Consider the following 27,555-nt stretch of genomic DNA (forward strand, 5'->3'; position numbering starts at 1 on the left):
GAAATATGGGGTGGAGGTATAGGGAGAGGAAGTATTACCAGGGAAGAGGAAGGAGAAAGGTGGACACTGAATAAGGAAGAGCCTCTGTGATCATTTTGTCTGTCTTGTATTTATTGAGCTTGCTTTGGGGATTCTGAGGCAATACAGAGAGCTTAATGTCTTATTGGGAAAATAAGACCCTTTGGCTGCCCCCAAAGGAACGTTTTTCGAGTAAGCAGGGTGAGAAATTGAGAGCCGCAGGTCAAAGAAGTTCCCATGTCAACCTTCTGTGGTAGGGAGGTCACCGGTTGCTTTACAATTTGTATGCTGTGTGCTCAAACAGGTCATCAGGTGGGGAAGGTCTAATGACCCCACGTGGCACACAGTCAGTCCCCACCTATCAGTGAGAGAACTGCAGCATATCAGAGTTTGAAGGGACTTTGGAGATCGTGGATGCTATCCCTTTCCCTACTCTTCCCATTTTACAGAGGAGGAAACTGAGGCCCAGGGAGGGAACTGGAGTCGCCCAAGATCACACTGCTCATTTGAGCAGGGATAGGAGGAGAATCCAGGTATCCTGGTAGGGAATCTGTACCTCTGAACAAGCCGCTCCTCTCTCACACCCTGGGAGGGGCAGGGACCTGTGTTGACAGAACCAAGCACTTTCTCATTCCAGGAGCTGCAAGGAAACACAGTAGCTTTTGCTGATTGAACAGCTGTTTTATCTCTAGTGTTTTCTCTGCAAGATTATATTGAAATAGTGCCCAGAACAGTAAGCACTGACACCTCAAAAAACCAAACCAAGACAAAACCCATTTTGTTTGCACACATCTTCTCGTGATCAGAGTGAGTAATGGTCTTTGGTGTTAGAGAACTCATCATGGGGAGGATAAAATGGGACACTATGGCCTTCGCAGCTCCTTATTCTCATAACCAACACGTAAATCTGCAGGGACAAGCAAGAGACATGACGACAGAGTGGACAAAGCTGGAAGTTGGGAAACCTGCATTTCTAGCACTGGATACCATCTTGTTGGGTCGTCTTGGGCAAGTCTTGTCCACTGAATGGGCCCGTTCCATCATCCAAACATCGCGGGCAGCTCTCTCTTGCATCTAGGGCCCTCCTTCTCTGCTTGCTCTCCTCCTCCATAAACTAGTTCTTTACTTAGGGCAGAAATGAAGCGTGGATGTGAAAAGAGAGAGGTAGAAAGTGATGAAGTGCATTTAATTCAATGATTTTTTAAACTCTAGTTTTATTCCTTAAACATTAAATATTTACTGATTTATTCTAGGAACTTAAGCATTTTCTTTGCTAAAGGGAGAAAAGACCCTGCCAACGAATAAAGAAAGGTATGTCCAAACTTTAAGGAGTCACAAGTTTACCTTAAAAACTCATGCCATGTCTTTGCCTTACAAAAAGATAGGTATCTGGATTAAAATGAAATTTGATGTTCCAAAGTGCTTTTCAGGAGCAGTTTTGTTCCACAGATGTTGACCAGCACTCTTAAGACTCTGTGCTTTTGGGCACCTGGGTGGCTTGTTTGGTTAAGTGTCTGCACTGGGCTCAGGTCATGATCCCTGGGTCCTGGGATGGAGTCCTGGGATCCAGTCCTGTAAGGGGCTCCATGCTTAGTGGGGAGTCTGCTTCTCCCTCTGCCTCTCCCCACTCCCCTGCCCACTTGTGCACAGGCTCTCTCTCTCTCTCTCTCTCTTGCTCTCAAAGAAAAAAAAATCTTAAAAAAAAGACTATGCTCTTATGAAGAATAGCCAAATTATGGAAAGAGCCCAAGTGTCCCATTGACTGATGAATGGTTAAAGATGTGGGGAGGTGGAAATAAATATATATATAAATATAAATTTATATAAAAATTTATCTTTATATATATTTATATATTTATTTATATTTATATTATATATGTGTGCATATATATGTATATACATATATATATATTATGATTAGGGAACAAACAAGAAGAACATATGGGAAGAGGTAAAAAAGTGGGATGGAAGCAAACCATAAAAGATTCTTAACAAGAGAACAAACAGGGTTGACGGAGGGAAGGGGTTGGGTGAAGGGCTAAATGGGTGATAGATAAGTATTAAGGAGGGCACTCGTCACTTTGAACACTAGAATTAACTAGAATTTAAATAAAAATTTAGGGAAAAAAAAGGCTCTATGCTGGATTGTCCAGAGAACTGGGGACCAAGACTTGAACATGGAGGTCATCTCATGGGGGAAGACTAGCCAGTGACTGCCACTTAATACAGTCCATGATATGGACTGTAATCGAGGGGTTTACTTTGTCCTTGGGGGACTGTATTGAGTTGAATAATGTCCCCCCAGATTTCAGGTACACTCGGAACCAGTGAATGTTTCCTTATTTGGAAATAGTCTTTGTAGATGTAATTTGTTCAATTAGGATGAGGTCATACAGGATTAGAATGTGTCTTAATCCAAAGATTGACATCCTTGAAAGAAGACACCAAGAGATAAGGTGAAGAGAGGAGGGTCATATGAAGGCAGAGATTGAAGTTATGTTGCTACAAGCCAAAGAACTTCAGGAGCTGCCAAAGGTTGGAAGAAGCAAGGAAAGATACTCCCTTAAACCTTTGCAGGGAACATAGCCCTGGTGATGCCTTGATTTTGGACTTCTAGCTTCCAGAAGCTTCCATGAAAGAGTAAGTTTCTGTTGTTTAAAGCCACTTGGTGGAAAAAAAGTTTTTTTAAGATTTTTATTTTTAAGTACTCCCTCCACCCAACGTGGGGGTCGAACTCACAACCATGAGATAAAAAATAACACATTCCACCAACTGAGGCAGCCAGGAACCCCAAGAAATTGATACAGGACATAAAATGAAGTATATTGAGAAATAACATTGAGTTAAGATTGCAGCAATCTGATGTTATAGAAATCGAGTATTATTCCTAATCAAGCAGAAATTGACTAAACTAGGCCAAGAGGTTAGTGGTAAAGGGCGGCAGGCTTTGGAAACTCCAGCTTTGGGTATATATCAGCAGTGTGATCTCAGGCGAGTGATTTTTTTTTTTTTTTAAGATTTTATTTATTTATTTGACAGAGAGAGATCACAAGTAGGCAGAGAGCTAGGCATAGAGAGAAGGGGAAGCCGACTCCCTGCTGAGCAGAGAGCCCGATGCGGGGCTCGATCCCAGGACACTGAGATCATGACCTGAGCCGAAGGCAGCGGCCTAATCCACTGAGCCACCCAGGCGCCCCAGGCGAGTGATTTTTGCCTCTTAAATGTTTCCTTATCAAAAAAATATGAAGGTACCAAGACTCTAAAATACTTCATTTGAAAGCACTTATCCCAGTGTGTGGCACATAGTAAAGATTCAATAAAGACCAGCTGGCATTTATGACCAGAGCACATAGTAGGTCTACCGTACCTAAATTTGCCTCAATTAATCCCTATCACATGACCTTGATGATTTCCTTCATTGTACCACCAGTAATTATCTTCTTTAGTGGCTGTCTTCCCACCAAAATGTAGAATGTAAACCCCATTAGACAGGGGGAGAACCTATCTAATTTATGGCGCACAACCAGGACTTAGCACAAAGGCTGGCATGTATTTGTGAGATGGGTGCATGAGTGAATAGACAGTGGGCACCTTGTCTTGCAAACAGACAATGGAACTGAACTGAGGGGCAACTGGGAACGATTTGGGGTTTTATAAAATCTTAGTGAATGCCTTCCTTTTTCTTGGAGTTAGACTGAGCCATTGCCTGCTTCCAGTGGAAGGACTTCAGAGGGGCCACAAAATTCTCTGAAAATTCTGTGTCAGCCAGTCCCAGCCTCCCTTGTATTTCCCAGGGACCTAGGAGGTCACAGTGGCTGTGAGTGGAGATTATCAGGGAGTCAAGTGGGGTCATTGCCCTAATAACAAGATTCCTTGAACTGGAGGCTTGTCAATTACCTATGAAAGAGGTAGGATCAACACCCTTGGTCCTCATTATATCAAATTTTTTGGTCCTCAGTAGGAAAGGGTGACCAGAGAGTGGGGTCTTTTATAGCCTTAGAACCAAGGAAGTCCCAACAATCAAGCAAGAACAGGGTTGGCCAGCCATCCCATTTGACATCTTGAGATCCTGGGAAAATAATCCATTCATCTTCTCAGATGTCCTCTGAGTCCCTCATTGCTGAGCCTGAAGGCTCCATCTGGCTCCCGCGCTCTCTGGAGGATGCAAGCTCTAAGCCCTCTTGTTAGGGGAGGTTCTCCTAACCTGAACGTGCACTGAGCCTCCTCAAGCCTTTTGCCCACTTTGCCACTCCTCACAGGGCTTAGGTATTCAACAGTCTGCATGCAAACAGGTATGGCCAGGTTACCTGCCAGGGTCAGTGCCATCAGTCATCCGCGAAAAGGGGTAAGTGTGCAAGCCTCTGGGGCCTGGATCAAGTAAGACAATAGAGTCAAGGCTGCTCCTCCAGGGAGTGAAATGACTCTGATTCAGCTTGTTTAAAACTGTGAAAACTCATCAGCATTCAGAGCAGTTTAGTCCTCTAGAATCAGACCACGGGGTGATTTTTACATCAGCCTCTGTCTCAGTGACTGAGGACCTTGGGACTTCTTTGTTTCCTTCAAGTCCGAGTCTCCTCAGATGTTTCCTCCAGTGGGCCAGCCAGTGGTGGGCAGAAGAGCGGATCTCCCCACTCCGCAGGGCATAGATGATGGGGTTGATCATGGAGTTGACAAGGCAGAGCAAGGAGAAGAAGGCAAAGACCTTCTTGACCTGGTCGCTTAGGGTGGTGGTCAGACTGTAGACCATGAGGGCCAGTACCGGGAGCCAGCATATGAAAAGCACGGCCAGCACCACCCCCAGGGTCTTGGCCAACCTCACATCAAGCCTCATTCGCACCATTCCTGGCATCTGCCTGTCCTGGTGTTCAGCCAAGCTGGCTACATGCTGATGGGCTTTCCAGAGGACATGCCCATATGTGTAGATGATGCCAGAGAAGAGGAAAGCAATGAACAGGAGCCAGCCCAGCAGATAGTCATTGGGGATCAGGGGGAATAGCTCAGAGCAGGGACTGGGGCAGCAAGTCCATCCCATAAGGGGCAGGTAGGAGACCAATGCTGAGAGGACCCACATGATGCCCAAGGTTGCCAGTGCCCTCCCACGGGTGAGTAGGATTTTGTATGTAGGTGGATGGCACAGACAGAGGTAGCGGTCAATGGCAGTCAGTAGTAGACTGCCCACAGAGGCTGTGAAATTCATAGTCACGCTGCCAATCTTCAGTAGGAAGACAGCCTTGGAATCCATGTCATGGAAGACATGGAACTCCACAAAGTTGCAAGCAAAGATCACACTGGCAAGGAAGTCAGCCACCGCCAAGCTGCTGATGAACAGGTATGAGGGCTTCCTGCGGAGCCGGTGGGAGGACAGGATCAGGCAGAGCACAGCCAGGTTCTCCAGGGCACTTAGCAGGGCAAGAGAGGTGCACAGCACGGCAACAGCTATCCTTTGGGAACTGTTCAGGACCATGTACTCTTTCATGGGGTCTAAATCCAAGCCATCCTTACAGCCATTGGCTGCCTCCATCACCCAGCGTCTCTCCATGAGGTGGGTCCCTTGGCTCCTGCTGGGCTTGTCAAGAAGCCTTTGCTGTAGTACAATGAGAAGAAGAAAGGAGTCTTTTTCAATCAGGCAATAATGACTTCACACAGTCAATATAGCTCTAGACCAACCCTTTACCTGTGTTGAGGAATCACATCTTGAAATAGCAATTTACATTTTGTTCCTTTATATTTTGCCCTCTTTCCATTCTACTGGGTCACTAGATCTGTACCGGTTGCCTTAGGAAAGGTATGTGGGAATTCAAGATGCAGAAGTGGCCTGTGAGGTTTTCAGTCTTTTGTTTCCAAAAAGACCAATCCTGAGACTTCCCTTTAAAAGAGAAATCTTCAAGGGCCAATAACTAAGAGATCAAAACCAAGAAAAAATGGAATCCAGAATACTAAGATGGAGGGGATTTTTCCATTGGTTTTCTGTTCTGTTTTTGTTTATTTGTTTGTTTGTTTGTTTGTCTGTTTTGGTAAGTAAGATGCTGAGGTTTTAACAACAAAGACAAAACTTTGTTGTCACATCAGCAGCGTTGCCAGGTAAAATATAAGAATCCAGATAAACCTGAATGTCAGATAATTAATCTTTTTTTTTATAAGTATGTTTTAAATATTGAGAAACACCAAACCAGAGCACCCAAATATCACATGGGAAATCATTAGATACTATTAGAAAGCAAACTTGAAATTTCTCCAGAGGAATATACCTTCTAGCCAGGGTACATGAGTTTCCCAAATGAAGGGACCCATGGGATTTGAACTCCCAACGTAAAATAACAAAATATGTAAGGATATGTGAATAAGAGTTCTCAGGAATGTCAGTAGAATGAGACTTTCAAGGACTTCAGTCATTCTTGGGAATACGATTAATATAATTAAACCATAAGGAATCAAAACCATGAGTACATAATGGAAGACTGCCTAGGCAGATTGAAAAAGAATCAAGTAGAATATCTGGAATTCTGGAAGTGAAAAACAAAGTCTTTGAAATAAGAACCCTTAAAGGTAGGTGAAAGAACAGAATAGATTAGTTGGAAAGCATTGATCCCGAAGGTAGATCTGGACATTTCTGAAAATGCAGCACAAAGAGACAAAGAGATGGGGCAGATGAAAGAGAGGCTAAGGACTGAATGAAAAGTCCTAGAATATATCTAACTGGAGTTTCAGAAGGGAAGAATAGAAGTGGGGGTGGGCATTGCGGAGGTCATAGAAGGGGCTGCGGAGAGTGGAGAATTGTCCAGAATTCTCCTTATCCTCCTCAGATGCAGAAATCACAGTGCACTACAAGCAGAATTTATTAATTTATTTACTTATATGTTTATATATTTATGACTTTCATTTATTTATTTGAGAGACAGCGAGAGAGAAAGCATGAGAGAGTACAAGCAGGGAGAGGGAGAAGCAGGCTGCGTATGCAGCAGGGAGCCTGATGTGGGGCTCCATCCCAGGACCAGGGACCACGACCTGAGCTGAAGGCAACCCCTTAACTGGCTGAGCCACCCAGGTACTCCTATTATTTATTTTTTTAAAAAGTTTTTATTTACTTGAGAGAGAGAGAGAGAGAGAGAGAACATAAGCTGGGGAGAAGGGCAGAGAGAGAGAGAGGAAGAAGCAGGCTCCCTGCTAAGCAGGGAGCTTGTCCCACGGCTTGATCCCATGACAAGATGGGACCTGAGTAAAAGGCAGATATGCTAACCAACTGAGCCACCTAGGCGCCCCTACAAGCAGGATTTTAAAAACAAATTAATTCCATATTCACATATATCATCATAAAACTTCAGAACAATGAAAGACGAAGAGAAAAAATTAAAAGCAATCAGAGAGAAAGGACACAATACTAGCAAATGAATCATAATGAAACTTAAATGCAGATTTTCCAATAACAACAAAAGCCAGAAGAAAGGAGGGGGGGCGCTAAACTCTAACTCAAACTAAAGAAATAAAGTCAAGTTGTCCATGAACAGACGCTTCCTGAAGAAACATCTAAAAGGTATGCCATCAGCAGAAGGAAATTCTTCACAGAGGGAAGAACAGAGAGGCAAGAAGGAATTGTGAACAGATATGTTTCTAAATGTATGAGCAAATGAAAACAAATGTCTGTATAAAGCAGTAAGAATAGGGGCGCCTGGGTGGCTCAGTGGGTTAAAGCCTCTGCCTTCGGCTCAAGTCATGATTTCAGGGTCCTGGGATGGAACCCTGCATGGGACCGACTCTGCTCAGCAGGGAGCCTGCTTCCCCTGCCCCCGCCCTGCCTACTTGTGATCTCTGTCAAATAAATAAATAAAATTTTAAGAAAAGCAATAATAATAAAGCTAATGATTGATTTGGAGGGTATAAAAACAAAATGGAAGTAAAATTGTGAATCACAGTATTATAAGCCAAGAAAGAGATGGAGTTGAAGCTTTATTTAGACTATTTAGGCTTTTAAAAATCAAGCATTGAATTCCTGAGTATAAAATCAGCCAGCCACTCCGCACAACCCCGGTACAGCAGCTCTTTCTGCCAATGGGTCCTGTCCCTGTGCTTTAATAAACCACCATTTTCCACCAAAAAGAAAAAAAAATCAAGCATCATCTCTTACCTGCTGGTTGACTTTGATAGTTTACTAACTGGGCTTCATGCTTTTAACCAGACCCATCTTTAATCTAATTTCGACACAGCAGCAGGAGTGACCCCTTTAAAATACTTCAGATCATGCAACTTCTCTGTTCGAAACCTTGCACAGGGACCATTCCATTCAGTGCAAAAGCCAAACAAGGTGCTTACAGTGGCCTAGAAGGCTTTAAGTGTTCTGGCCCCATTACCTCTCTGATCTCCCTCGTGTCATGCTTTGCTTGGTCAACCAGCTTTAGCCACACTGGCTGCCTGATGGGTCCAACCCCCTGTCACAGGGCCTTTGCACTGGCTCTTCCCTCTGCCTGAGCCCTCTTTCTCTAGATATATGCTTGACTCAGGCTCTCACTTTTTTCAAGTCTTGGCTCAAGTTTTTTACCTTTTCAATGACAGCTTTCCTACCACTCTAATACAGTAACTCACCTCATCCTTCTGCTCTTCTGGTCTCCCTAACTCTGCTCTGTCCCCACCCCCCCATATCACTTACCATCTTTTTTTTTTTAATTTAAATTTTAATTTTCTTAAAGATTTTATTTATTCATTCGATAGAGATTACAAGTAGACAGAGAGGCAGGCAGAGAGAGAGGAGGAAGCAGGCTCCCCGAGGAGCAGAGAACCCAATGCGGGACTCAATCCCAGGACCCTGGGATCATGACCTGAGCTGAAGGCAGAGGCTTTAACCCACTGAGCCACCCAGGCGCCCCCACTTACCATCTTCTAACATATACCCTACATCACTTACCAATTTATTTTGTTTTATTGTTTATTGTCTGTTTGTTCCACTAGAATTTAAATTCTGTGAGGTCAAGGAACTATTTTGTCCACCGATTCAAGGTCTTTGAGGTACTCAATAAATACTTGTAGGCTTGAGATGAAATGAGATTGAATAGCAACTGATTCTAGCATTCTTTTCTCAGAAGCTGATCAATTAAGCAGACAACATACTAATTAATAGAATGTATAAGATTTGAATATGCAATTAACAACCTGATTTAAATAGTCCTATATGGAACTCAACACCCAATAACTGGAGAATACACATTGATTTCAAGTAAAGGTGGACATTTATCAAAACTGACTGAGTCTTGGGTGAAAAGTAGATTTCAACAAATTTAAAATAATCTGTAACATATAAATCATGTACTCTAACCACAGTGCAATTTGTTAAAAAATCAAGAACTTAGGGGCACCTGGGTGGCTCAGTGGGTTAAACCTCTGCCTTCGGCTCAAGTCATGGTCTCAGGGTCCTGGGATGGAGCCCCGCATCGGGCTCTCTGCTCAGTAGGGAGTCTGCTTCTCCCTCTCCCTCTGCCTGCCTCTCTGCCTACTTGTGATCTCTCTCTCTCTCTCTGTCAAAAAACAAAATAATCTTTTTTTAAAAAATCAAGAACTTAAACATATAACTAACAAACTTCATAAGTACGAAGCATTAAAAATAGACTCCTGAGTAATTCTTGAGTCAAAGAATCCGAAAGGGAATTAGGAAATACTTAGAATTGTAACATTAAAACCTGTGGGTTCTATCTGCGCAGCACCGAAAAGGAAATGTATAGCCCTTTGTGCTCATATTAGAGAAGAAAAAAGACAAATGTCCTAAACATCACAAAATTAGAAAAAGAACAACTGTAAATACAAAGAAGGCAGAAGACAGAAATCATAAGACCAGAAATTAATGACATAGGAAAGCAAAGGAGACTAGAAAAAACTGGAAAGACTGAAGCCAGTTTTTTGAAAAGATAATAAAACAGGCAAACCTCACATTAGATTTCTGAAGAAAAAAAGAGAACCCAGACAGAAGAATAAAGACATGAACAAGGAATGGTCGATGATCCTTTGAAAAGATATCTACCCTCAGTAGCAACCACAAAAATGCAAGTTTCCCTCATACCGGACTGGTAAAAAATTCAACCTTTCTATGACAGAGTGTTGGAGAAGGCGCGGACCAACGAGGACTTCCAGCGCCTCCAGGGGAGGGGGGCAAGTTGGCACAACCACTTTGGAGAGCAACTCTGCGAAATCTGGTTTGGTCCATGTGACTGGGCGCTTGGATGCATCAGCTCCTGGGAATGTGCTCCTGAGGGACCCTGACACGTGTGACCGATGACACAGGACTGTAAGAGTATACATTTCCTTCTCTTGTTCCTTATTTATTTATTTAATAATGTGGCAACTAGGAAATTGTAAACGACAGGTATTTCCTTCATGTCTTTAGGGGAATGGCGCTAGCCCAAGCCAAGGTGGTGTACTGCTCCTGGAGAGCCAGCGCAGGGCACCCTGCTCAGCAGCCATTGCCGGAAGCCCCTCCTGGCTCCCCTACTCCCCAAGATCCTCTGCCATTTCCCAGATTGTTCTACTTTCTTGCACCTTTGCCCACACCTTCCCACTAAGGTTCCTTTCTCTTTCTTTACCCTACTTCAGAACTCATCTTTCAACCCGTAAAGATTTCCCTGATGCCCTGTCACACAGGAAGCTCGCAGCCCTACTCTGCTTTAGTTTGTAACCAGTTCCGCACTAGGCTTTTCTCCAACCAGATTAATAACGGAACTAACCAACGTTTGTATGGAATTTAAATTCTACAGAATAATTTCCACAGCCACAATCTAATATAATCCGTATAACTTTATAATATAAAACTTATGGGTATTGGAGTGCCTGGCTGGTTCAGTCAGTATAGCCTGTGACTCGATCTCAGGGTTGGAAGTTCGAGCCCCACAGGGGACATGGAGCTCAAAAATAAAGGGTGCCTGCGTGGTTTAGTCGGTTAAGCAGCAGATTCTTGACTTCAGCTCAGGTCATGATCTTGGGGTCCTAGGATCTAGCTCCAGGTCGGGCTTCTTACTCAGCACAGTCTGCTTGAGATTCTCTTGCTCCTTCTCTCTCTGCCTCTCCCTGCCCTGAGTCATGTTCTCTCTCTCCAAATAAATAAAATAAAAATTATGGGTATTGTTATTTCACAGAGACATTAAACCACTTGGCAGAGGCCCCACAGCTTGTCAAGGTCAGAGACTGGGTCTCCATTATTTCTGGGTCTTCAGTGCATTGTACATGCCTACACACAGTAGGTGCTCAAAAACTCCCTATGGAATGAACCCATTTGGATGGAAAGGGGCTGCCTCAAATGGAGTGGGCCCCAAGTAGGAGTGTAAGGAGAGCAGCACATCCTGTAGCTTGAAATTCCAGCCTGGCTGCATTGTTCAAGATACCAAATGCCTCGGGTTTCCCATTTCTCATCTGTAAGATGGGTTTTGTGAAGGTTTAAGTAAGTTAATACGATACCTGTGCTTATTATTATTATTCCGAGCATCTTCAAATGAGGATAATTCATCTACTGTGTGTGGTTGTTAAGAATAACATGCCTGACACATCTGAAGAGCTCAATAAATGGCAGCCCTTATTATAATCCCGTATTTTAAAATTTAAAAAAAAGGGGCACCTGGGTGGCTCAGTGGGTTAAAGCCTCTGCCTTCAGCTCAGGTCATGATCCCAGGGTCTGGAGATCGAGCCCTCCAGACCTCTGCTCTGCGGGGAGCCTGCTTCCCACCCCCCAACCCCGCCGCCTACTTGTGATCTCTGTCTTTCAAATAAATAAATAAAATCTTAAAAAAAAAGATTGTATTGATTTATTTGGCCGAGAGATCGAGAGAGTGAGCGTACAAGCAGGGGGAACAGTAGAGGGAGAAGGAGAAGCAGGCTTCCCCCTGAGCAGGGAGCCCAATGTTGGGCTTGATCCCAGGTCCCTGGGATCATGACCCGAACTGAAGGCAAATACTTAACTGACTGAGCCACCCAGGTGCCCCTGTTTTTAAAAATTTTAAGAGAGCAGAACAATTTTTACAATTGATGGAACCCCTGTTCCTAAGTCAGGTAAAATCTGTGTTCATATCACCTTTGCCCTCTCTTCAAGGCAGTCTGAAGAGGAGATCAAAAACCTCTCATCTAATTCAGCTCCATCATTTCAGCATTGAGAAAACAGTCCAGGGGTAGGGATGTAATGTCCTGAGCTCACCCAACCAAAGGGCAGCGCAGCTGGAACTAGATTTCATATCCCAAATCACAAGACGAGACCCTTGGTCTGGAGGCGCAGAGATGACCCTGTGCACAGAAGCTGTGAAGGGGCATTTGCCTGGGACAGAGAGCAGGTGCTCAGTGTTGCCAGAACCACACCAGAGCTGAGACAGGAAACGGTGCCAGCTTCGTTCTCGGCACTGGTCACGAATGAGTGACAGTGCAAGGCTTTCTCAGTTCCCATGTCCCCACCCTGCCACTTTGGGAAGCTTCCTCCCTGCACCCTATTGCCTCAGCCAAACTCCCCCATCCCCGTATTTCCCTTAGGAAACAGTCCCCCTCTCATCAGAGAATGGCTTACCCCACGCAGAGTCCAGCCTAGAAGAGCGAGGCCGGTGTGGTGGTTGCCGGCATGCTGAGCTTCACCCAGGTCTGGTCTGGCCACTGTCCTGTGGTATCGTCCAAATTAGATAAGGGCAGGAAACGCAGGCCTTTGGATGGGGGGGGCCTAACAAGACAACATCCGACTGCAACAGGATGCGGAGAGCAACAGGAAACCCAGCTCCCTGCCTGGTTCCCCTGTGGGCAGATAGAAAAACCTTCTGGAATCAGAGTGTCTGACTCCTAGATGGGCCTCCTTCCCAGGGCAAGGACGGGCATCTGAGTGCCCAGCACGGAGGGAGACTCTGCAGGGCCACTAGTTCCACCCTTTGCCATGGCTGGTCATGTGACTCTGGGCAAGTCCCTTCAACTTTCTGAGCCCCTTTTCTCACATATGAAATGACAAGGACAATACCTGTCCCAGTCTCTTTGGAAAAAGCTATTGGCGGATGGCTTCTACCGAGGCTTTTTCACTGGGTCCACTGTGATAGGGTCTCCATCCTTTCCAAGCATGTGTAAGACTTTACACCTGTGCATTTGTCAGGGGAAAGCGTTCATGTTTTTTACCCCATGTCCGGGGAGTTCCAAATCGTAAGAAGGACGGAGGCAGACAAAACCATTTCGTGACTGACTCTGTACAAAAGGACAATTGAAAGAGAATCGATCCACCAACCAAGTGCCACCCCGCCTTAAAACAAGCCAAAGCCTCAGAACTACCTGACAAGCTTTGGTCAGATAGCATGTTGGTGCTCGGCAGCTAAGCCGCAGCCTGCAGCCTGCTTAGGCTGAGTGGGTGGGAAGAGAACCTTCAGGTGAGGGGGTGGTGGTGGGAAGGTGCAGGGAGTTGCCCCTGGGGGGTTTTTCCACCTGAACTGAAAGTACGAAGTGAAAATGAATGCCATGCTAACAACTGCCCCCGCGTTCCTAGTGTTTAAAGCCAGGGACAACCTGTGAGGTGAAAAGAATGTGACTCTCTGACTGTGGTCACTACACCTACAGTGAAAAGCTGAGATTAGAGGCCAAGAGCCAGCATTTTTCTCTCTGACTGGGAGTGGGGGGTGGGGTGGGTGGGTGCCGTCCTGGGGTCCAGTTCCTGTTCTGCTACTGAGCGTCTTTGGATAGCTCCCTTCTCCTTTTTGGGTCTTTCTTTTTTCATCTATCTTTCTTTCTTTTTTTCTTTCTTCCTTTCTTCTTTCTTTCTCTCACTCTTTTTTTTTTTTTAATTTTATTTATTTATTTGACAGAGAGAGAGATCACAAGTAGGCAGTAGGCAGAGAGGCAGGCAGAGAGAGAGAGGAGGAAGCAGGCTCCCCGCTGAGCAGAGAACCCGATGCGGGGGCTCGATCCAAGGCCCCTGGGATCATGACCTGAGCCGAAGGCAGAGGCTTAAGCCACTGAGCCACCCAGGCGCCCCTCTTTCATTCTTTTTAAAAAAAGATTTTATTTATTTATTTGGCACAGAGAGAGATCACAAGCAAGGGGAGATCACAGCTGTAGGAAGGGACTCATGGGGGCTTCCTTCCACATTCCTTCTCCCAGTTCCCCTTGGTGTTTGACAGCACTTGGCTGCAGGTTGTAAGGAAGTTCTCTGGAGTTTCGGGCTGTAGGCTATTGTCCTTTGCCCAAATCTTATCTATTTTTTTCAGGTCCTAAATCAAGGCCACCTTCTCCAGGAAGTCTTCTCTGATTTCTCCCAGTCCCTCCAGGTGGATCAAACTCATTGAGTCCTGCTGCATGGATCACTGTCTACCTTCTATTCTTTGTAAAAATCTGTTTGACCTGCAGAGGCAGAGGGAAAGGGAGAGGCAGGTTCCCTGCTGAACAGGGAGCTCGACCTGGGGCTCTATCCTAGGACCCTGGAATCATGACCTGAGCTGAAAGCAGTTGCTTACCTGACTGAACCACCCAGGCGCCCCTCTTTTCTCATCTTTAAAGCAGGTGGGTAGACTGGGTGATTTTTTAAGTCTCCTCCGGGATATTCACCACATCGAATCCCAGTGTTGCAGGTTTTGCAACCAGACCTCTCTGGATTGGAATCCAGCTCTCTACTTTATGGGCTGTGTGACATTGGGCAAGTTACTTCATCTTTTTGGGCCTCTGTCTCATTCATTTGTAAACGGGAGAAATACCACCCTTATCACATTGTTGTGCAGATTAAGTAACAGAAGTTTACTAAACTTGGGGCACTGTGCCTGGCTCCCAGCACATGTCCAGTGAAAGGCAGGAAGTGACTTCATTGAGTTAGTTTATAGGATTTTACAGGATTCTGTGCTTCAGTCTTGTCTGACCTACATCTGAGAGCTGAGGCAGATGAAAATCTCTCTGTTTATTCTCAGCTGACACTTTGCCACCACGTGCCACCACGCTTTAAAAAAGCCATCACGTTTTTTTTTTAATTTTTTTATTTTTATTTATTTATTTTTTTTTTTAAAGATTTTATTTATTTATTTGACAGAGAGAAATCACAAGTAGATGGAGAGGCAGGCAGAGAGAGAGAGAGGGAAGCAGGCTCCCCGCTTAGCAGAGATCCCGATGCGGGCCTCGATCCCAGGACCCTGAGATCATGACCTGAGCCGAAGGCAGCGGCTTAACCCACTGAGCCACCCAGGCGCCCCATCACGTTTTTTAAAAACTTATTTGGAGGGGCCTGGCTGGCTCAGATGAAACAGCGTGTTACTCTTGATCTTGGGTTAGTGAGTTTGAACCCCACATCAGGTGTAGAAATTACTTAAATAAATAAAACTTAAAAAAAATAAAAATCTGTTTGACCTGCATGACCTTCTGGACCTGCTTCCCAGCAGGCTGGGCTCTTGTGCTGTGTCCAGCTGTAGGAAGGGACTCATGGGGGCTTCCTTCCACATTCCTTCTCCCAGTTCCCCTTGGTGTTTGACAGCACTTGGCTGCAGGTTGTAAGGAAGTTCTCTGGAGTTTCGGGCCGTAGGCTATTGTCCTTTGCCCAAATCTTATCTATTTTTTTCAGGTCCTTGATCAAGGCCACCTTCTCCAGGAAGTCTTCTCTGATTTCTCCCAGTCCCTCCAGGTGGATCAAACTCATTGAGTCCTGCTGCATGGATCACTGTCTACCTTCTATTCTTTGTATCAATAATATATGTCTCATCTTGTTTCCTGGACTGTGAGCTTCTAGATTTGAGAGTAGAATCTGGGCGAGAGAGTGATGACATCTTTGTATTCTAGTTCCCCTCACACTGAAACAAAATTCTTTTAATGACAGGTTCCAAGCTAATCTAAGCAGCCCTTATGGAGATGGAAGTCAGCCCTGAGAAGGGAGACAATTAGATGGCCCTTGAGCCTCTACTCTCTCTTCCCAAATCATGACAGACATTGCCCATTGGTCCCAGTTCCTCATCCCGAGCCTCACCATGAGCTCCTCACCATAGCACTGCTTGCCCAGGGAACCAGATTTCTGGAAAGACTGGAAACCACAAACAGCAGGTCAAAAGCAGAAAGTGAATCGAAAGACTAGCAACTGTCCTTGCTCTTGACCTTGTACTCTTGACCTTGTAAATAGACAACTATGGTAGTCATCCGAGGGGTGGGGGAACAGCATGTGGGTGAAGGAACCTAAAATCCCTTCTGGGGTGTAAGTCCAGGAGAAGTTTATTGATGCAAGGCAAAATGTGGAAATTGTCCTAGGGGAGAGAAGCAAAGGGCTGCCCAGACCGATTGATTGAGTGATTGATTTCTAAGATTTGTATTTATTTGACAGAGAGAGAGAGCAAGCAAGCACAAGCAGGGGAGCAGCAGAGGGAATGGGAGAGGCACACTCTTCACTGAGCAGGGACCCAGATGCGGGGCTCAATCCCAGGACCCTGAGATCATGACCTGAGCTGAAGGCAGATGCTTAACAACTGAGCCACACAGGCACCCCCAAGGCTGATTTCTTTAGTACTTTCTCTTTGGATTTCCAGCACTGGAGCACAAGGCCTGGCATAAAGCAGGCACTTAGATATTTTAAAATCAACTTATTTAATAAATGAATAAATGAATGAATGAATGAATGAACAAATGTAAGCTGGGGAAAAAAGCAGTCTTTTTCAGAGAGATTCTGTGTTTTCTTTTCCCTCAGCTGCCAGGAAGCTCAGAACTAAATCCGATGTAAACCTGCAGTCCTGAGTCATTCAAGGTTGGTTCCTGATTCATTTCTTCTTCTTCTTTTTTAAAAGTGGTTTCTAATGTTTTGCTTTTATTTCCACTGCCCTAATTCATAATATAGGCCACCTCCAGTCCTTTAAGGAAAGAATTTGTAATTTATAGAATTGGCACAAAGGATCATCATTAAGGCCATTCTTAAATATCTAGTGGTTGGCAAAGAAACTCATGCCCCACGTGTGGAGCTAGAAGATTCCATCCCAAGTCGGCTGTCCACCCACCATTCGCCATTCCCATCCAGGAGTCTGTGGGGCCACCGCCTGCTGTCTCGACACTCATTCTCCCTGGACCTTCCTTCCTCATCTATCTGTATCAGCTCCAGCCTCTCTCCTGGGAGGAATTAAGCTAAATGGTGCCTGAGGCCTCTTTCCACTGCAGCAAAGATTAAGGGCCAAGGTTTTGGAATGAAACATTGCTGGCTTCACATCCCAGCCCTGTGTGTGGGCTGTGTGACCTGGGGGGCCAGTTTCTCAAATTCTCTGAGCCTCAGTTTCTTCATCTGTGGCTGGGGACATGATTACTACCTGCATTGTTGATGTGCAGATTACATAATGATTTAAAACAATTAAGCAATCGCGTAGGTTTCTGAGTGAGCTGTAGTGTGTTTGTGTGTGACACGGTGGAAAGAAAAGGGTCCCAGGTTAGGAATGGGACGCTCAGGGTTGGAGCCTGGCTCTGACACCAGATGGTTCTAGGGCGTAGTCACTTTCTCTCCCTCTGCCCTGCACTGCCGTCTGCAAAGAGGATCAGGGCCTAACGATGATGAAGCTTGGCACTGGACCAGCACTCTCCGCACATTATCTCATTCAAACCTCCAAACAACCCTGCAAAGCTGGTATAATTATTTTCCATATTTTACAGATGAGGAAATTGGGGCCCAGAGATTTAAGAAACTTGCTGGGGGCCCCAGGAACCCGCAGTCTTGTTCATTCCTCTGAAGCCCCAGGGTCCATCCTGTTATTTTACATTCTTTAATTCTTCGTAATCAACTAACTGATCTGAAATCTCCCCACAGGACAGTTTGGTTGAGTCTTTTCAAATATCTTCTTCCTTTTTTCAGCTACCTTATACTCCAGCAACGTACCTTTTAAGGAATGAACTACTAATGCCCATATCGTATTTGACAGTTTGCATAATTTTCCCCACTGTTATCTGAGGCAGGTAGCATTTCTTGAGCAAACAAGTTCAGAGAAGCCATGTCACACAAAATTTACAGCAAGTGACGGGCAGAACTAGGACTTGAGCCCTTGTGCTTTGACAAAGTCAGGTTCGTAATGGGACAGGAGCTAATGCAGGACCCTGCCGAGGGTGATGGTTCTAACAACAGACACAGGCCATCTTTGGTCTTTAGCCCCAGGGGCAATTTGCATCATTTCTCTTTCTGGCTTTTTCCTCTATTGACCAATTTCATTCAGTAATGCCTCCCTGGCTACATTAGTGGGTCTAAATTTTAGTCTTATCCCCACCAACCTGGTGGAGTCCTCATCTCCTCACCTCCAAGGATTTGCCAGTGAGGCTCTTGGGCTTTGGAGTTAGACAGACCTGACTTCCAGTCCTGGCACCACCAAACGTTAGCTCTATGCCCTCAGATGAAGTCACTACTTTATTCACTTGTTTTCCTCATCTGTAAAATGGGAGTAAACAAACAGCGCACTCTTCATTGGTGGTGGTGAGGCACAAGAATTAATTGAGATAGCATCATGCTTAATACGGTGCCTGAAACACAGTGAGCCCTCCACTGATGGCAGATTATATATATATATATATATATGTAAAATATACAGTAGCCAGACAATATATATAAAATACGTATGCATATTACAGCTTTCTTCTGACTTCCGCAAGTTCTTTGCTAACTGGCACTGAATGAGAGTGACTATGGCTTCTCTGTCATGCCCTTGGGCTGATGAAGGGGGTCAAGGAGAAAGGCTGAGAGTCATGAAGGGGGATGGGACAGTGTTAGGAGAACAGAGGGAAAAGATCATGTTTCCATTCAGGATGTTTGGTGTTGAGTGAACGGGAATGAAAGGGGAAGTGCCGGGGAGTCTGACGGATTATTAACCAGGCTGGGAAAAGGAAGTCAGCACCTGTCAGCCTGCAGTCCAGACAAGAGCCCTGGGCCAAGGAGACAGGTTCCAGTCTCGGATGGAACTGAAGGCTGTGTAACCTCAGACCAAGGTGGTGGTGGGGGGGGCGCCATTCGGTTGCAGACGAGCTGGCGTGAGAAAGCCAGCTCAGGAAAGCCTGGAGCAGCGGTTCTCAAACTCTGCTATCTCAGCACCCCTTTACCCTCCTAAAAGTTACCCAGATTCTAAAGGGCTCTCATTGAGGTAGGTTCCATCTTTTACTATGTACTGTATTAGAAGATAAAATTGAAAACTTAAAAAATGTATTGAAGATACCTATTACACGCTAATTGAGATAACATATTTCTCATGAGAATGTCTTTGGGGGAACCTCTTAACGGTCTGGGCAGTTGGATTTTCATCTCTGCTTCTGCGTTCAGCCCATGGCCATATGTCACTGTGGTTAAAGTAGGTGAAGAAAATGAATTCGTCACTGTCCTGTCATACTTCTTTTGTGGCGGGCACTCTAAGAGGTATTTTACCCACATAGTCTCCTTTATCTTGTAAATTGCACTTTTGGATAGATTGTCTCATCCACTCCCCCCACGTTTTTCTAAAAGGGAGAGGTGGGTAGGAGGGGCAAAGGGGTGGGATGGAGGGAGAGAATCCCAAGCAGGCTCCATTTCCAGCACAGAGCCTGACACAGGGCTTAATCTCGTGACCCTGCGATCATGACCTGAGCCAAAATCAAGAGCCAGACGCTGAACCCACTGAGCTACCCAGGCACCGCTTTCCCTGTTTTAAGATGAGAAGCTGAGGCTTAGCTAGATGGATTTAGCCAAGGTGGTGCAGCTTGCAGGTGGCAGAGTCAGAACTCAGTCCTAGGCCATGATGCTGGTGGCCGGCCTGGAGGGAGGGGCATCTTTCCCATACTTTGGGCAACAATCTCTTCCCTCTCCTTTTCCTCCTTTCCTCCCTGGACTGTTTGCTCCAGCCAGGGCCGCCAGCGCCTCCGTTAGCTGCCAGGATCTCAGCGCCAAGAGAGCAGGTGTTCGTTGTCTGTTTCGGTCACTACTGTGTCTCAAGTGCCTGGCACCCAGCCTGGCACATGGTAGCTACTCGGTAAATATTTGCCGAATGAATTGGTTGAAGGACTTCTTGCCGATACTTGTGAAAATCCTGAAGGAGGGTGACCTTCTTCAAGATTTCCAAAGGCGACACAATGGATCTCTTTACAGGGGGAAAGAAGGCCGACGGAGTGTGTATCAGCGAGAAGGGCATCTCATGCTTAGCATTTCGGAAGTGATTCCCAAAGGCTCAATGGCGAGAGGACTTAGGACAAACCTTTCGGAGCCTCACCTACCCTGCTGTAAACGGGGGAGGGTGGGATCGTGGGCGACTGCACCTTAATACATGCCACTTGCTGTGTACCAAGCATGGCTTTGCCTGTGATCTTGGCTAATCCTCACAAGAAGCAAGGGAAGGCAGTGCTGTTATCCTTGCCTCTGTTTTGCAGACAAGGCGACCAACGCACATAGAGACGAAGTGACTTGCCTGAGGTCCTACAGAAGGGCAGAGCCCAATTTGAACCCAGGCTCAGACCTGTAATCATCAGACCTTCTGCTCCCGGTTGCTCAGCTGGCTTCTGCAGCCTTCTCCTGGGGACCTCTATCCTTTCTGGGGGGCTCCTTGAAATTCCGTGAGTAGCATAAGGTCCCCTGCTTCCTGCCTCACCAGATCCCAGGGTTCAGAGGGTCTCAGGATGGGCTGTCTGGTGACGTGTGTCTTAGTTCTGTCCCAACAGGGAGCTCCCCTGTGATTCAGGGCTCCCATTCTCTGCCCTTCTCCTTCATCTTTATAATAGGAATTAAAAGGCCTCTACCTCTCTTTCAAAGAAAACCTGCTACAGAAAAGTTTGAAGGCTCAGTCACTGTAAAGTCTAAATGACTGATCACGGCGCGTGGATCTCCGTGACCCTGAGGGTGGCCGGCTACGTGTGAAAGCTTGGTTATCCGTCATTGGAAAGGGTGTGGTGTGTGTGTGTGTGTGTGTTTAAAGATATTATTTATTTATTTGGGAGAGAGAGAAAGAGAGTGCAAGTGGGAGGTGAGGTGAGGGCAGAGAGAGAGGGAGAAGCAGACTCCCCACCGAGCAGAGAGCCCAGTGCAGGGCTGGATCCCAGGACCCTGAGTTCAGCACCTGAGCCAAAGGCAGACACTTAACTGACTAAGCCACCCAGGCGCCCCAGTTAGGGAACATTGCTAAAATCATACCTGGAGATGGCTGGTCACCCCTTCTGACCATGAAGTGCTCTTTGTAGGGCAAACAAGACCTTAAAACCATGATGACGAGGACTTTTTATGGGGCTTCTCTATACAGCAGAGAATAGGCTGTATTCCCGAGTGGCGGACACTGGGAATCATGAGCCGTTCCCCCAGCCTCCTTGAGTTCTTCCTGGCTCCCCGGATCCTAAAGGGCAGGGTCCCTACCCTAACTTTGATTCTGGTTCTTTCTAGTTGCCGCAGTGGGGTTTGCGATTCGGACTGGTTCTCCCAGCAGGTAGGAGTGGTGACAGAGCAGGCCAGTTCTTGAAACAGCAGTGAGCATGACAGTAATAGGAAGTAACACTGAGTGAGCGCTTGTTGTATACCGTGTGCTGGACACCGTTCTGTGCACTTGACATATTAACTCATATATTCTGCATGACAAGCCAACCAGGGCACTGGAAGTAGTCCCATTTTATAATTGAGGAAACTGGGACCTGCGAGGGGGCTGATGCACAGGCTTGAGGCCACTGACGTCTGGGTGGTGACAGAGTGGTTAGAGGTCACAGAGAAGCTGAATGCAGGCTGATGAGTGAATTAAATCTGGAGTGGGCCATCAGGCCATGGAGAGATGGGGAGAAGTCAGAGACGGGCCAGACCTCGGGGGAGGTGATGTTCACACACACTCCGCCTACCCCTTTGTGATAGAGCGAATAATGTGCAAGTGCGTATCTGCTTGCTTTGGGGCCTGGGGTGGTGAAGAGGAAGGCATGTTCTCATTTCTGGCCTGGAATTTGGGATCAGACCCAGTGTACTGATTCCCTTGGTACATAACGTGCAAGAAGACCTGGGTTTCCATCTCCTGCTTCCGTAAAGGGAGGTGATAAACAGATAAGGATCAATGGAGGCTAAGAAGGAAACTTACAGGGGCACCTGGGTGGCTCAGTCAGTTCAGTGTCTGACTTCGGCTCAGGTCATGATCTGAGGGTCCTGGGATCAAACCCGGTGTCCGGCTCTGTGCTCAGTGTGGAGTTTGCTTCTCCCTCTCCCCCAGCCTCTCCCTTGCTCATTCGCTCTCTCTGTGTCAAATAAATAAATAAAATCTAAAAAAAAAAAAAAAAAAAAAAGAGGAGGAATATATAGACAGAGGTTTAAAAGGCAGCCCCAAGTCATAGCTGTGAGTTCTGCTGCTGCCTCTCTTATTAGATCTGTGGTCTCTTGGGCAAATGGCCTCACCTCCCGGAGCCTCAGTGTCCTCATCTGTAAAAAGAGGATAATGAAAGTTTCTCCACTCAGGGCCGTTGTGAGGAGTAAATGGAGAAGGCGGCACATTGCAGATGCGTAGCACAGTGCCTCGCTGGCACTCAGTCTACCCTCAGTAAATGTTAACCATTATGTCTCTTGTCTATGTGCTGGGCTCTCTGAGGATCGTGCCCCAAACAGAAAGAGTAAAATAAAATAGAATGAGGGGGTCAGACTGGATTGTGTCTAGTCTCTTGTGACTCAGGAACTGTTTCACAGTAATATATCATGTTAGAAACCCCAATGGGAATTAGTTGGGCCATTTATTTTTATTTTTATTTATTTATTTGTCAGAGAGAGAGAGGGAGAGCATGAACACAGGCAGACAGAATGGCAGGCAGAGGCAGAGGGAGAAGCAGACTCCCCGCCGAGCAAGGAGCCCGATGTGGGACTCGATCCCAGGACGCTGGGATCACGACCTGAGCCGAAGGCAGCTGCTTAACCAACTGAGCCACCCAGGCGTCCCAGTTGGGCCATTTCTTGATTTTGTATGGCCCGTGAAGAAGGAAGTGATTTTAAGTCAAATGTACTATTTTCAATAAGAGAATCGGTTCAAAATTTTCCCTCGCATTTATTTTAAACCATTTATAATACATGCATGATGTGTGAAGAGCAATTCTGACTTCTCTTCACTTTCCAAGGGGCACCTGTTTTTTATCTCTGTACACTCGGGATGGAAGAGATGGCCTGGTGGGTGAACACATTTTGAAGTGATGTTTTATTGGGGGACCAAATGGACATTAAAGTAGGCTGAGATATAACAAGAGAAGGGAAATCATTTTCGGGACTGGAGGGTTTGAATTCTGACATGTGACACTTAGACAGCTGATTTGGACCTTTTTAGAAGAATCTTAAGCAAGAGAAAATAGATCTCAGGTCCCTGTTGGCAAGCATCTCCCTGCATGTCCCCTGCAAGTGGAGATCACCTTTAAGCCTGACACAGGCGAAGACAGAGCACATGTTATTTTCTCTTTCTCTTTTTAAAAAGATTTTATTTATTTATTTGGCAGACGGAGATCACAAGTAGGCAGAGAGGCAGGCAGAGAGAGAGAGAGAGAGAGAGAGATGGGGAAGCAGGCTCCCCGCTGAGCAGAGAGCCTGATGCGGAACTTGATTCCAGGACCCTGAGATCATGACCTGAGCCGAAGGCAGAGGCTTAACCCACTGAGCCACGCAGGCGCCCTTCTCTTTTTAACACTTTTCAGAATTTCAGGATGTGCAGTAATTTCCCTGGTAAGCTATATAAGAAATGTGATCAGATAAACACAATTTAAGGCTTGAGGTAAATTTGCAGGGAAGAGATCAACTTTCTTCTCCTTATTTCCTTGTGTTTCTGACATCAGAGTTCCTTTTGCATCATGTCTTTAATCTGGTTCATTAAGGGTGTAAATTAAATAATAAATGATGAAGAAAAAGATCAACCTAAAACTGTATATCAATGGCCAAATGATAAACATCCTGGTTGGAAGAAATTAGATCATCATTTGTTTGATCACTGCTAACTTCTGCTTTTTTTTTTTTTTTTAAAGATTTTATTTATTTATTTGACAGAGAGAGATCACAAGTAGGCAGAGAGGCAGGCAGAGAGAGAGAGGAGGAAGCAGGCTCCCTGCTGAGCAGAGAGCCCGATGCGGGACTCGATCCCAGGACCCTGAGATCATGACCTGAGCTGAAGGCAGCGGCTTAACCCACTGAGCCACCCAGGCGCCCCTAACTTCTGCTTTTGATTCTTCTGTTTATCTTAAGAAGCTCTCACACTGAGAAAAATACCTTTTAAGTAGCAAAATAATTACTCACTAATTTTTTTTAAAAAAATGGAACCAAGCTTCATGACCTTCTAATGGTGTGAACCTTCTGGAACACCTCCCTTCCTGTTAGGCAAAGCTGGTGGAAAATAATGAAAACACAGATCTGGGTTTGCGGCTTGTCTCTGCCATTTACCTGCTGTGACTGAGCGTTGGTGATCTCATCTGCCAAGTGGGTACCATTAAGATAGGACTCATGTGAAGTCTTGGAGAAGGTCCGTGAAATACCTTGCACCCCCTCCCGGTTCTCAGCAGGCTCCGTCCCCTGCTTTTAGCTCCGTCAGATACCCCCAGGACCCAGACAGATCCACGAAGAGTGTGGATCTGCTGTCTAGCAGAGGCAACACCGTGAAGGCAGCTGTGGTTCTCAGAGGAACTTTGGGGTGGCCCCAACCCCCCAGGGAGAGAAGAGCAGAGGGGAGAGGGGAGTTGTGGTGGGAGGGGCTGCCTCTGATTCACTATGTGAGTAGAAGACTGAGGGGCTCCCCTGTAGGGATAGGAGCGGGTGGGGGAGGAGATGAGAGGCAGCAAAGCCCACAGGACATCTGACCCAACCCATTTCTGCCCAGAGGTTTCACCAACATGCTTCCAGTTTGGATGGGATCCCAGCAACCTTCTTTCCCACACTTGGCCCTAATGACCCTGGGGGGGATCCTGCCCTTCTGGTCTACCCCACTGATCTGTCCTTTTCTTTCCTTGACCTTTGGGGGTCTTCACTGCATGGGGGTGGGGCAGGACACAGCCCATGCTCTGTGGACCCCCTCTCTCCCGAGGAGATGGAGGGAACAGGGAATAATGGGTCTTAAATTCTTTTCTGAGCTTAGCTGGAAGGGGGCTGATGGTTCCTCGGGGCTGCGAGGGACCACAGCGCTTTCAAGGAGCTCTCGGAGCAGGGTCCCTCGCTGGTTCTTATGGCAATAGAGCCGGTTTTGTGTTCAGACAGCCCGGGGCTTGACGCTTGGCTTTGCCATTTACCACCAGCTGAATGACCTTAGGCAAGGTCTCAATCCTGCGTGAGCTTCAGTTTCTCACCTCTCAGATGTGGGTACTGACGGTGTAGCTCTCTCAGGGCTGCTGTGAGCGCCGGGCAAGAGAAGGCAGCAGAGCTAACAGAGCTACCGCACGTAGTGAACACTTTGAGGCAGGATGGTAATGTTGGGCTTCATTTTTGGAGCTGGAGAAACTACAGGTTAGAAAGATGACGTGAGGGGCACCTGGGTGGCTCAGTCAGTTAAGTGTCTGTCTTCGGCTCAGGTCATGATCCCGGGGTCCTGCGATCGAGTCCTCCATCCGGCTCCCTGCTCAGCAGGGGAGTGTGCTTCTCCCTCTGCTTCTCACCTCATTTGTGCTCTCTCTCTCTCAAATAAATAAAATCTTTAAAAAAAATAGGGGGGGGGGTGATGCGGCTCATCTCAGGCCACCTGACCTATCAGTGAGGAGGACTTGGGTACAGCTGCTGGTCTCCCTTCAAAAAGCAGCCTCGGTGTCTCCCAGCCAAGGGACGTTTTACAAGGGTTGAGGTAGAAAGCAGAAACTGTGTGAAGAGATCCCTTTTTTCTGTTCTTTGTGAAAGCCCGAGTTCAGTGAGAAAGTGAAGCTGGGGTCCCAGGTGGGTGGGGAGAAGACCCTCTATCTGTGATCCAAAGCCAAGGACACAGGAGAGGTGGTCCCCGGGTCCCGGGTCCCTTGAGTTTTCACATCCTGGGCTCTGCTGTCTTAGGGAGATCGTGGGGCCTCTGGGTGAAGTTACTGGGTGGTAACCCAATCCAAGGCACAGTGGTTTCAAGTTGTGGCAAAGAATCTGGACTCCAGGCACATGAGGGAAGCGGACAGGCTGGACTTCAGGGATCCAACCCCTTTGGACAACAGGCATCCATCATAGGAGAAGCCAGGGCAGCATGAAGACCAGGTGCCGCCCTTGTTCCGTGCTCTGTATGAGCCCCTAGGATTCGGTGGGCAATGCTGGCAAGGGAGAGAAGCTAACTACACACTGAGACCCCTTTTCTGACCGTCTGGTAGAGTGAGAGCTCTGAGTCCTACTGAATGTGCTTTAATGAGAAAGACTCAAAGAACATTCCGTGTACATCTGAGAGCTCAGGGTAAGAGTAACAGGTGCAACAAAGATGGGGAGGGAAGGCAGGAGACACACTGGAGGGCTCTGCTCAGCTGAGCCGTGCTACCATTTTGCCCACCTTAGCCACCTGCTCTCAACCCACCAAAAGATGAAGTGGTTCTTTGGTAGAAATTGATGCTAGGGCCAGCGTCGTTGGGGTCCTGCCTCTCAGGGTCTGCCCCAATTCCTTTTGTGCCCCTTCTCTGCCTCAGTCCTGGCCTTTGTGTCCTCAAGGTGTCTACCTGCCACCCATTCGAGGGAAAAAGAGCCTGCAGCCCCCTCCTCCTTAGCTCTACTCCCCAGGAGCAGCAGATGGTGTGACGATCCGAATTGCCACCTTCAAGCCATTTGCTGATCCCGGGGTTCTCAGCCAGTGTCGCCACAGCCAGCCCTCCCCACAGGCCCATGAGTGCTGGTCTTGGGCCCTTGCTCTCTCAGAAGAGCAAGCTGAGTGGGAAGGAGGGGGGCGGATTTTCCTGAGGCCGTGGAGTTACCAGAGCTGAGAGTCACCTGGGTGCTGGCTTGCTACAGACCCTTGGCCTCCCCGGGGTCTAGTGTGGCGCTAACACACTCTTGAGCCACCCTGGTCAGGCTGTCGGCGTAGAGGTGACTACCTCCTTCTGTGAGTGCTGATTCGTGGTCCTGTCCAAGGGTGAGGACCGCACAGCCCCGAGCCTTCCTGTGAGTGGTCCTCACACACCTTAGGAGTCCTCCCCATAGGGGATCAGTTTTCCCGCCCCTGGACAGACCCCCCGCCCTCCCAGCTTCTGACATCCCTGGGGAGAAGGGGTAAAGGAGGAACACAGGTTTCACAAAACACACAGGTTCTCTGAAATGAGGAAGAGGCCCCCAAATAAAACAACAACAGAAAGTTACTCACTGTGGTCTGTGGCTGAGCTTCCAGGCCCCGCCGGGCACTGAGGAGTCCTGGTGGTTGTGTGTCTGGGAGCTGCCCTGGGTCCCAGTCAGAGCTCCTGTTCTCAGCCACCCAAGTTGGCTTTCTCTCGCGTTTACTCTTTCTCACAGATGAGTGAGCATGAGGAGGTCTGGCCTTCCGTCCTCGTCACCACTTCCCCTCTGGGTCCCCGGTGCCACAGCTTTTTTGTCCCTGTAATTGAGCTATTTCTCACAAGGAACCCTGGTCAGGGTGGGGCATAGGTATAGGCCCTGGAGTCCTCTAATCCAACGTAGCTGTTAGGACCTTGAGCAATTCACTCAATCTTCCTAAACCTTAGTTTCTTCTTCTGCAAAATGGAGGTACAGCATCAGCCTTACAC

The 27,555-nt window shown here is 46.9% G+C and overlaps 1 protein-coding gene and 1 long non-coding RNA gene across 7 annotated transcripts in view; one reads left to right on the plus strand and one right to left on the minus strand.

Moving 5' to 3' along the window:
- Window positions 1-93: 93 nt before the first annotated feature.
- CNR2 (cannabinoid receptor 2) overlaps window positions 94-27,555 on the minus strand; it is a 33,064-nt gene continuing 5,602 nt past the window's right edge. The window contains exons 2-5 of one of the 6 annotated variants that reach the window (XM_082687608.1): window positions 27,159-27,386; window positions 12,974-13,087; window positions 12,539-12,626; window positions 3,018-5,602 (exon numbers count right to left, since the gene is read on the minus strand). In XM_082687608.1, coding sequence (XP_082543734.1) covers window positions 4,475-5,557 — 1,083 coding nt within the window. In that variant the 5' untranslated portion in view covers window positions 5,558-5,602; window positions 12,539-12,626; window positions 12,974-13,087; window positions 27,159-27,386 and the 3' untranslated portion in view covers window positions 3,018-4,474. Of the gene's footprint in view, window positions 1,144-3,017; window positions 5,603-12,538; window positions 12,757-12,973; window positions 13,088-27,158; window positions 27,466-27,555 lie in introns of those variants that run through there. The other 5 variants (XM_082687607.1, XR_014299781.1, XM_082687605.1 and 2 more) reach the window with 5 other exon arrangements.
- On the plus strand, window positions 472-17,301 carry LOC309842807. The gene is made up of 6 exons (XR_014299782.1): window positions 472-551; window positions 1,272-1,329; window positions 10,095-10,285; window positions 14,205-14,496; window positions 16,646-16,702; window positions 16,793-17,301. It is a non-coding gene; the product is annotated as an uncharacterized lncRNA (long non-coding RNA).

Source organism: Mustela nivalis (assembly GCF_964662115.1).
Source record: "Mustela nivalis genome assembly, chromosome: 10".
Classification (NCBI taxonomy): domain Eukaryota; kingdom Metazoa; phylum Chordata; class Mammalia; order Carnivora; family Mustelidae; genus Mustela; species Mustela nivalis.